The sequence below is a fragment of the Leuciscus leuciscus genome (assembly GCF_965113295.1).
Source record: "Leuciscus leuciscus genome assembly, chromosome: 1".
NCBI lineage: Eukaryota > Metazoa > Chordata > Actinopteri > Cypriniformes > Leuciscidae > Leuciscus > Leuciscus leuciscus.
The window spans coordinates 70,695,052-70,707,071 of record NC_138725.1 but is presented as its reverse complement, the minus strand read 5'-3'; the positions used below and the strand labels follow the sequence as shown (position 1 = coordinate 70,707,071).

Genomic DNA, 12,020 nt, shown 5'->3' with positions numbered 1-12,020 from the left:
TGTAAGGTCTCGGTCGGTCTTCTGTGAAACACTGCTGAAAGCCTGCAGTAACGGATTTAGATCAAAGTAATCACTTTAGATGCTTCCAGCTCGACCTATGAGGTTCTAAAACTATTCAGAATAAATTTACTGTGAGCTGAAGTGATATGTAAAAAATAAATAAATACAAATAACACGCTGGAAAAGACGTTTCAAATGAAAAGACAGTGAACACAAAAGGTCTGATTATGACCAGAGCTTTAAGAAGTGCATGCAATATAAATATTTTAATAGATATATAGGATTAGAAATGTTTCATTTTTCCAAATAAATAGATTACGAAACACAGATAAAAATGTAGAGATTCACAAAATAAAATTTTTTACAAATAAACAGAATGAGATCCACAAATATATCGTAGGAGTTTCACAAAACTGATTAAACGTGATTGGTTGGAGAAAGAACGTGCTACGATTAATCAGCGCAATCTGTTATCTAATTGGCTCGAGTAGACGGTGGGTGGAGTCCAACTATTCGTGGAACTGTGTGCACATCTCACCACCAGAAATGCTTCAAAATCCACAAATGCATGCGGCGATTCACAAATCAGTGCCAGGCAGAGTTGTGTTTGTGACATTTTTTGTTAATTGGCAGATCTCGTTTTATTTACTGGTGAATGTAATTAACTTTTGCCAACCTCCTAACATATATTTGTGGATCTTACCTCAGATTAAAGTTTGGAAATGAGCCATATAGAGTGACTGGAAAGACTTTGGGATGGGCTCTTTTGACTTGGGCCAGTAAACAAACACTCAGAACACCCTAGCAATGACCTAGCAAGCAAGCATGAATATGCTATTGAGCACGCCATAGCAACACCTTAGCAACACCCTAGCATCATAACAGTTTTTCCCAGTCAATCACCATTCACTTTAAAAAACAACAACAAAACAAAAATTATACTACAAAGTTATCAATGCATTTCTCCATCTCTTAGATGGAACATTTACTTAAAAAATATATAATTAACCGTAAATGTAATTTACAGTAATTTTAAAATTGAAGGGAAAAAACTACACTTATAATATGAGTCCCCAAGCACAATGCATTAGTTTATTAAGCAAATATAAACCATAACAAGCACCATGAAAACTGACGATGCAAACCACAGATAGGCTACTTCTAGTCTTGTCTTATAATCAAGTGTTGTGTGAGAAGAGTCGAATAAGGGTCCGTTTCCCGTACAACTATGTACCTCGCTGCTAAACTACTATTGTGCAAAGCATCATTGAAGAAATAGCGATTCACGACTGTTTCCCAAAACCGTAGTAGCTTTGTTGCACATATGTTGCTTAAACAATGTTGGTTTAAGAATATAGGACTTTTTTTTCTGTTCTTTCTAATGATATATTACATGTTCAGATATTCATACAACAAAATATTCTGTTGGCCATGAAATTGTGAAAATGATCAAAAATGCTGGCGGTGGCTGGCAACTTTTTTTTTTTTTAAACGCTGGCTGGAGTTTAGCCTTTTGGTGACACCAGTATCCTATGCTGGTATCCAACACACACACACACACACACATGCTGGTGACTAGCAATGCAGCTCAGAAGAATTTCCTTCTAATGGTTGCATAAGGAATCTGAGTAACGGAGGAAGCAACACAACCCTCCAGTCATCACTGCTTCAGATATACTGACAGCCAGAAGCTTGTGGCCAAGAATAAGTGCACAAATAAAAGAAGATGCTGCTGAAATGGAGGATGGTGCTGACAGGGCATGATGATGTTTGATGCCCACCCTCACCACCAAAATAAATCCATATTTCCTCTCGGTCATGACGTTCCAAACCTGTGTGGCTTTATTTTGATCAGATACATGAATCAGTTTCTCCTTTTATGTTCCACTGAAGAAAAAAAGTCATACTGATTTGGAAAAATTTGAGTGTGTAAATAAAGTATTTGAAGAAGAAAAAACGGCAGTGCAGGATGAGTAACATCCAATATTTTGCTCTGTTTTCCAAAGAGAATTTTGTACATTTCTAGGAGAACACTAGCAGATTTACTTAACACACATTAACTAAGTACACCATGTCCTATTTTGCCTTCTAAATAAAATTATATCTATAGAGGCTTTAAAGCTACAATATGTAATTTTTTTCCGCCGCTAGGGGTCGCTTACCTCTTACAATAACACAGGCGTAGATTGATGAAGCATAAGCGGAATTATGGAACTTGTCGTCATGCCGAAGGATCTAATAATGTTTATGGATGAGTGTTTAACATGACTGAGGTATGAAGCGGCGCGAGTGCCAATGAGAGACAGATCTCAGCGCCACACGCGAGTCCTGGGAATAAGGACATTTCATTCTACCGAACTAACTTACCCGAAAGTGCTGAATAATACTCACACAGGGTCAGTTTATTAGACGAGTGAAACTTGTGAGGTAACGCAGCGCTGTTTCACTTGGTCTACACTATCACACTAAACTGCATTTGAGTGTGTTAAAAGTTATAATGTTATTCTATGTGTTAGTTTCTCTGTATGAGACTAGCAGTGAGCGACATTAGAATAACATACTGATCATATTCTAACATTTCATCATGTTGATCTACATAACATTGTACATTTGCTCACCTCTACATTTGCTGTCGAGTCGAACCAGAGATAACGCGGATGTTACATCATTGATAGGCGACAAGTGGGACAGGGACGAGCCATTATTTAAAATGGCAATTTCTCTGAAATTAAAAATCTTTGGGAACTTTTGGGATATTGTATGTACACAACTGCAGGAAATATATCATTTTTGTGTGCAAGTGATTTGGGGATATCTTATTACAAAAATCTTTCATATTGTAGCTTTAAAGTTGCTATAAATTGTAAGAGAAGGTTGGGGACTTGATTCTATGCATCAGCTGTTGTTTGGATAGAGGCAGGTCTGAATGTGAACTTGCAGTGTGAAAAACCATGTGCAAATTCATAAGTCGACACCATTGCTGAGAATTTTCTCCTTAAAACTGCAGTGAACCAAAGACAGTCTCAAAAACACGGTTTGAAATCGCTGGTGTTTCTGACGTCACAAACTACCTTGTAACCAATCAGATCAACGTGTGATCGTCAACCAGTGGATCTCTGAGCTGGTGTGAGTAAGTGGAGGCGGGGCTCATTTGCATATTCATAGAACTGCGTACACTTATTGGGGCAAGGGTGTAGAGTTACATTCAATCTATTTTAGGCATTAAACATTTAAATATGTCATTTTGGTGATCAAATATGAGTTTTAAGGGGTAAAATGATTGACTCCAGGGGGATTTTAAGCAGGCAAAATGATTGGAGAAGTCCTGCATCCGTCACCCGAGAAAGTCATTTTCACAGGAAAATCTGACAAATTAGAGTAGCGTCGTCAAAAAAATAACAAACATGTGCATGGATGATTAGGTCACAATAAGATCAATATTATGCATTTATAGATAGGTTGATTTTTTATTTCATGCTGACTTTAAGCGAAAAATCACATGCCTCCCCTTGAATAGAGTACATGCTTTCAAACCACATGAACAAAGAGACAACATAGACAACCTTTTTCCAAGTAAAGTAAAATTCCTTTATGCCCTAGATAAGTGAAGATTCATCTGTTCAGGGTCTCTGGTGAAAGTCATTACAATACATTATCAAGACGGCCTTGAGTTTCAGCTGAAAATGTCCAATTAATGCAAAGAAAATGTGTTTGCTTTCACGTGTGAAAGATCCTGAGCTTCAGGTCACGGCTCAATTTCTCACCTAATTAAGATGTTACTATATTTATTTCATAGCTGAGGTTCAAAAATGTATGCAGTTCCTATTAAACATAACTGGCACGCAACACAAATGCCACTATTAGTGTATATTTTATAAATATTTAAGAGCAACAACTATCACTGTGTGAAAGTCAAATCTCTTTAATATCCTGTATGTTTTCTCCTAATCAGCAATGAGATTAAAATGATTTCCCATGTTCAAGTTCCCTCACACTTCATACTTTTCGAAGAAAAGTAATAGTTGGAAGAAATCAACTTTCAATTTTAATTGATAGCATGAAAAGTAATTTACAAATGGCAAATTTGAGCATTTATTATTGTAGATGAAAATCAGATTTACTTACGTCATGACTGTCAGTTATTTGTGAACTAAGGGGCTGTTTACACGACACCGTTTTCAACTAAAAACGTAAAGCTTTGAATGCGTTTTGGCCGTTCTTTCACACGACAACGGCAAAAACAAAAACGCTGAAGACGATGACGTCATGCACATGCGTATTACGTGTTCAGTCTATAGTGTTTCATCGCCATCTAATGGCCTGGCAGCAGAATACAACGTTTTTAGTCGTTCGTGGATCCGTCGGAATGGGGATCGTTTTGACAATGGTGTCGTCTGTACACGGAAAACTCAAAGGAAAAACTTCTCCGTTTCAAGCGTATCGTTGTCGTGTAAAAGTACCCTAAATCTGTGGTAAAACAACTGTATGAAAATGCTTGAATGTGAAAATTTGTAAAATACCCAGTGTTGGGGAAAGTTACTTTTAAAAGTGATGCATTACAATATTGCATTACTCCCTAAGAAAGTAACTAATATTGTCTCTTGGTTACTTGTTTAGGGAAAGTATAATGGGTTACTAAAATAATTTTTGCTTATGGCTGAATTGGATTATTGAAGGTCAGCATCATAGGCTTTCCTGTAGCTCACATAGCAGTGTTGGCGCTTGCAACGCCAAGGTCATGGGCTCGATTCCCAGGGAAAGCCAGAACTGATAAGAATGTAAATGTGCACCTTGAAATGCAATGCAAGTCGCTTTGGATAAAAGCATCTGCAAATGCATAAATGTAAGACAGACATTTGTAAATAAAGTGAGATTAAATACATAAAGTCCATTTGTGTTATTTAAAATCTTTAATTACTGCAGGTTTGTGTAATATTCTGAGTGTGCATTTGGCTGTTTTTATTCATTTTGAGGAATGCTGAATCTGTTAAGTATATGAAAAAATAAATATCAGCTAGGATGATTCAATTTAACACTGGAATTTTAAAGGAGATCTCAGGAGAATCGCTCACATTTTATCACTTCACTCATGCAAGTCATTTTTACAGCATCCCACCACAAATTATTATATATCAATAATTAATTAAGTCTGACTTAGAGGTTTTTAATCGCTCAAGAATGTGCAAACTCAAGGACCTCTAAATGTTCGCTCTTTGCACGCATACATAGAGGGTATCAACAAATGTTAGAGTCACACTTGTTTCCAAGAGCCAAGAAAATGGGATGATGTAGGCTAACAGTCATGTGACCTGTAATCATGCTCTCGGCTCAGTAACCCCTCAATAGACCTTTAATTGATCAAACAGATTTTAACTAGCAGTCTCAGCCGTTGCCAGGTAAATCAATCATCCATAACGCTTGCAGATGGCTTTTCCCTCTTATTAAAACACACACATGTACACAAACATCATAAAAAGCTAATTGTTTTGAAATTGTATTTTATACCTCTCCCTCAGGGAAATAATTTGGGGTTTAGCTTACTCTGTTTACAGTACGCAAAAGGACCTCGATTTATTAAGCGCCGATATTAATGATGATGCAGTTTTAACATGCCGCTTCCTTGAACACAAAACACATCTGTGGTGTCAGTCAGCAGATGGGCTGCAAAAGCACAAAGCCACAAACAGCGCAGATAGATCTGATATTCTCTGCTCAAAATCTATTCCATTCAATTACAGTTACATTCAGTCAGTCCATTTGAGATGCAGATTTATGCGCATAAGCATCTGCTACTATATTGGTGCCATAGTGCGAACAGAAATTGTCTTGATATTAGTTCTACAATGCTTAGATCACATTACAATCATTGAAATGAAACTTCTAATATTTTCCCATGATGAAGACATTATGATCAGAACACTTACCTAATATAACTAACACACACACACACACACACACACACACACATATCCTTTTCACGGTGGAGACCTTTCATTCTGTACTGAGCTAATGATATTTTCTATCCCCTAAACAAATTCAGGTAAATTGTGACACTTTTTGCCACTGAAATGAAATGACTGGGAAAATGGATATTTCAGGATATAGTTTATGTAGATTTAAAGGCCCTCTGAAGTGCCTTGAAACGCGCAGCATTAATCAGTTGTTGACGTAATTTCCACTGAAACACGAAGATGGGGCGGGACAGGCCCCATCTTCCAGGCCCCAAAATAGCCAATGGCGTTCCGTTTACGTCACATTTGGCAAAGCCGTTAAACTCTGTAAAGCCACAGTTTCCTCCTAATCTCCATATCGCTTTAAAATATAGCACTCAGATACATTTTCTGGTCTGCGGCGATTTGATCATATGATCCGCTCTGTGATATCGTGTCTCTGGAGCAGACTGTGATCACGCTGCGGACACTAACGTGAAAACAGACTTCATTCGCCCCAATGGAAAGCATATTACACTGTCTGAATCGTTCTCTATCCCCTACATAGTGCACTATGTGCTATTCACCATGTAGAACATAGTAAATATGTGAACAAGTGACCGATTTCAGCGCAACTTCAGCATCTATTTATAGTGTAGGGGGTGGAGCTTCATATTCTAGAGAGCATTTGATTGGACAGAAAATCTGATGAGCAGCTGAAGTACAGAGTGATGTCATCAAATCACTGATGCATATTGGTGGAAGTGATAGACTAAATTTTGAACGCTTATGCGAACTTTATCATTGTTTTGGAGCAAACTAGATTATAAGGCTAACATATAAGCCAAAAAACATCAATTTTGATTTCATGGGGACTTTAGGTTTACATATATATCCTACTGAAACAGGAGTATATACCTTTTTTTATTGCCAATTAGTTAATTTAGTCAACTTTTAGGAGTTTACTAGCATAATATGACCTCAAATTTTACCAGACTAAAACCACAAAGCTCAAAGTTTGATTTAATTTGTTATTTCAGCCATTCCTAAAGTCCTTTTTCCAATTGATTGATTGTCTAGAAAAATACAAGTCGTTATTGGTTATGATGTTAAGGTTTGCATAAGGATACAGCTACTACCGTGGATCCCAACAAACCAATGTAATGCAGTCCAAGTTGAGTTAATCGTTATAAAATAAAAGATCATGTCAGTCTGTATCAGCAGCTTTTCAATTTCATAAATAATACTGGTCTGAAAGAGGTCCATTATGTGTAAATGACTCGTTATAAAAAAAACGTAACCATCCAAATGACTGTAGTGAACAGCTTATCAAAGTAGCCTAATCATCTTGTTTTCCAATTAAAAAGTACATTGAAACAATGTCAAAACCACACTAAATGAGCAACAACAACAACTCCAATCCCCGGCCAAAGAGTGATGGGAATGGAAAGTTCCACAGCACCACCAAGTGGATTTCACTATGGATTTCTGCACTGTATCCCCGGGAGAGAGGGAAAAGTTGCAAACAATAAAAACTGGTGTAAACTGCCTTCAAATAAACGATAATGCCATTTGGAGGTGAATTAACTACAATAAAAGTCATTGGGGGTGAATTTACCAATGAGTCACTGGATATGATGAATTAACTATATTTGTATACATTCCCAACATTTCACCATGCGATAACAGTGATCAATCGCTAAATATAAACTTAGTGCACTTACCTCTTCCACAGTTAGTGGCATACATATTCGGTATTCCTTCATCAACATCGTCCTCTCCTTATGATTCCCACGCTAGATCGAGTGCCAGTGATCATCTAAATCAATCGAGCCATCTGGTGATGCATGCAATCACGAGTTGTCACATAGAAAGATGGAAAATATCAGTGCACTTCTGTAGAAACGCTCTTGCCGTTGTGTTTGCAGTGAACGTTCGCGTTCGCGCGCGCGCGCGGCTTGTGATGTTGTAATGAATTCACTCTTGGAATTTGCAGATGCTCGTGCGTTTTTACGCGCAGGGAAACACGCCAGAAATCCAGTGGAGAAGACGATTGTCGCAGCGTCCCGGTGTTTGTGGTGTTTTTAAACTTTAAAATGAAGCGGATCTGTGCTCTCGTCCTCTTTAATGAACCGCTGCTTCCCCGTGCACCTGTCCCGTCCCGCTCCGCACAGATGATATAGCGTTGATCTGAGTAAATGTCAAAGTAAACACGGCGCACCTGGAGTTATTGCATTGTTTTCCTCTTCTAATCTAGTGAGAGATATTGTGCAGCTGTCGTTTCCTCCGCTGCGCTAACGCGGGATGGTAAGTTTGCAAGGAGAAAGACACACTCACTGTGGCAGTGTGTGTGTGGCGCAACGCATCACAATGTTTTCATCGGTCAATAACGCCTTCAACCGAAAGGCGGCACTAAGTGACCGTAAACATCACACACCAGCCGCTGCAATAAACACAGCGAAAAATACTTTTTGTTTGCTTGCATTTAAGTTTGTGGTTCGTTAAAAAAATCTGAGCTATGTCACGTCTCACGTATGTCGTGTGATATAACATGCAAAGATACTGTGACAAATATATTAAATAAATGAATATCAGAGAACCTAGAACGTTCTCAGAACGTTAGTTTATGGTTCCCTGAACGTTATTTTTTATGGTTTGTTTTTGGTTGGCCAGGAAAGTTTTCTTAACGTTCCCAGGACGTTAGTTGGTTTGTTAACCAAACGGGAACCAAAAACTAACGTTAGGGGAACGTTCTGTGTTAACTGGGTAGTAATACAAAATAAAAAATGGGATTTTGAGGGGGGTTTTATTCGCTTTGGTACTTTTTTCACAAGTAAGGTGTACATTTTCAAAACTCTTAGTACCAAAAGCACACTTGTAACACAGCTAGTCATAGGCTACTTTCCCTGACCTCATACTTTCATCACACATTTCAATCCACATAATAATTGTTTCAAACACAAGATCACTGTAATATGTAATGAGAACATTTGGTTTAATCACTGAAACACAACAGTGTGATCTTATTTTGGTTTAGTACTTTTATCAATCAGTTCATTCAACAGCAAACAATGCAAGATACATGTTTCAAATCAGCCTTGTTCCTGAAATAATTACAGTAGAAAATACACGTACATTACCTAATTTCTATAATTTAATCCATAATGCTATATATCTAGAGTGTTATCAAAAGGTGTGATGAAGTTATATAAAACTGTCATGAGGTTTTGTGCTAGAGTTTGCTGGCAACACAGTAAATGGTCTCACATATGACTGAAACTATACTGTAGTTCTCCTTTATAGGGGTGAGTTACAGTAATGTGTCAGTCTCTACCCTGGTAATCTGTTTACAGTATCACGTGCCATACATACTGTTATGTAAATGGTGTTTTGATGACATCTTTCTCCCTTCTACTGATGCATCTCTGATCAATCTGATACAGTATACAGTCATTGACTGTTTCCTCTCCCTTGTACTCTATCCTGCATGCTCTGTTCACAAATGGCAAATTTCTCTGTCACACACACACACACACACACACACACACACACACACACACACACACACACACACACACACACACACACACACACACACACACACACACACACACACACACACACACACACACACACACACACACACACACACACACACACACTTTGGACATAGTGGTGGTTATTATCTATAAATCACTTAGCCTATGTGAAACAAATTCATTACATTTGGTTATACATATCGGAAATTTCAAAAAAAAAGTTCTATAGAAAGAATCAATATCTGTAGAAATCTACAGATGTACAAAATTATTAATTAATGGATTAAATAATAGACAAATGCATTAAACTTAACGAGAAAAGATGCTAATCACTATTACTGTGAACGAAATGATTATATAGATGAAACCGTTATTTTGTGTTGTGAAACAGATACTTTGTGATTTTGTGTATTGTACTAACACAGTTGAAATGAGTTGCATGTTTGATATTAGCACTAAGATTTTTGAAAATGTATACGCCTTGTTTGTGAAAATAGTACCAAAGCGAATAAAAAAAACTGTAAATAAACATTTAAATCTGTAGATGTATGCCAATTATTTTATTTCTCTCACTTGACAGACAGACAGACAGACAGACAGACAGACAGACAGATAGATAGATAGATAGATAGATAGATAGATAGATAGATAGATAGATAGATAGATAGATAGATAGATAGATAGATAGATAGATAGATAGATAGATAGATAGATAGATCATACTTACAAATGTACACATATATACATATTTAAAAAATATATATAATCATAATCATAATGAACATATTGGGTCCTGGGTATAAAAAAGTTAGAACCCCCATGGGGACGGATTCACAAAAATCTTCTTAAGAAAGAAGTTGAGAAACTTTAAGTAGTTATTTACGATGATTTTTAAGAAGATTCTTTTCTGGAGTATGAATACTTCTTAACTTTTGGGTAACACTTTATTTTAAGGTGATGTAGTTACATGTTACTACATGTGCTTCCTATAGTAATACTAATAACAGTAAATGATGTATAATTACAAGTAACTAAACCAAACCCTAACAGTAACAGTAACTCTATAAGTACATGTAGCCTAGTTAATTAATATTACTTACACTGTAAAATCTAATAAGTTGGACTTACTTAAAAAAAGCATGCAAACCGATTGCCTTAAAAAAACAAGTAAAGTGAAATAGGAATTGTATGTGGTACTGACAAATGCTTAGTTAGTAGGCTATAGTTCACTTACACAAGAGTACTAGTAACTAAAACAGACCTGTAGAGAGTACTTGTTAATTTACTTTAAATAAAATAATATAGTTACCATTGTTGTGTTTTGCAGGCTGAATGTTGAAGTCTATGTGACTCAAGTATGATCAATTGCAATATTGTCACAAATATAGAGGGATTATATAAACCCAATTAAAAGTTTCACAAGGTGTTTAGGACATAAGTGTTAGCAACAAAATTAGAAAAGATCATTAATTGACATGAAATATAGTTATGTTATACATCATTCATTCATACATACATACATACATACATATATATATAATAGATAGATAGATAAATAGATAGATATTTCTTCTCTTCCTTTGAAACCGAATAACTGATTTCTTGCTGCAATCGCTGCATCAGAAGAGAAGTGGAGCATCTCTTACTATTGTAAGAGAATTACAATAGTATAAATTAAGTTCCAAGTGACCAACCAAAGGGATCACTAATCGCCATAATGGTGACTCAATTTTAGGAAAATCAACATCAATTTATGAAGTCAACCTGTGATGTTCTCTCAAAATTTTCAGTTGTATTAACATTTCAATGTTCAAGATGACTTTGGGAAAAGAGTGAATGCAAACAGAGAAAAATAACTGCAGAAGTGGAGGAAATTAGTGAAAAGTCCATTAAGATTTTCCCCACCTCAAAAACCACACTCAAACCAATCAATTAATCTTAACTTGGGTTTTCCGAGTAAACAAAGCATATAGTATGTGAATAGTACAGATTACTATATTTTTACAATTAGGTTAAGACATTAAGTAAAGTTAACTAAAAAAGTGTTAGTTAGAATCACTGTTGGATTTTACAGTGTATTTACTTATTACTTATAGTACTTATTTGAGTAACAATGTATCTACGTCACCTTATTTTACACTTTATTTGAAGGTGTCATTGTTACAGTGCAATATCTTTAAGTACTGAGTAATATTAAGCAACTACATGTACTTGTACGTGTAATTACATGATGTAATTATGCACAATTGACTGTTATTACTATGGTAAGTAGCCTACATGTAACATATGTAACAAGGACACTGTAAAATAAAGTTACCAAATAAAGTGTTACAACCAAATTTTGTCTTAAAAACAACCTTAAAAAGAAAAGATAAGAACATAAGGAACATAAAGTTTTTGTGAATACAAAATGTGTTTCTTAAGTTAGAAAATACGAAGAAAATAGCAGTTAAGAATTTTATTCTTAAGAATGTTTCATGTATCTGGTCTACTACAGCATGAAGCTCCTGTGTGTGTGTGTGTGTGTGTGTGTGTGTGTGTGTGTGTGTGT

General features: G+C 36.1%; 1 protein-coding gene across 1 annotated transcript in view; it reads right to left on the bottom strand.

Annotated features, from left to right (window-relative positions):
* The window catches only part of pitpnc1a (phosphatidylinositol transfer protein cytoplasmic 1a), a 107,799-nt gene extending 99,499 nt beyond the window's left edge, over window positions 1-8,300 (bottom strand). Inside the window, exon 1 of the mRNA XM_082188043.1 lies at window positions 7,655-8,300. Within this exon, the coding sequence (XP_082044169.1) occupies window positions 7,655-7,702 (48 nt within the window). The 5' untranslated portion in view covers window positions 7,703-8,300. The remainder of the gene's footprint in view (window positions 1-7,654) is intronic.
* Between the last annotated feature and the right edge of the window lie 3,720 nt (window positions 8,301-12,020).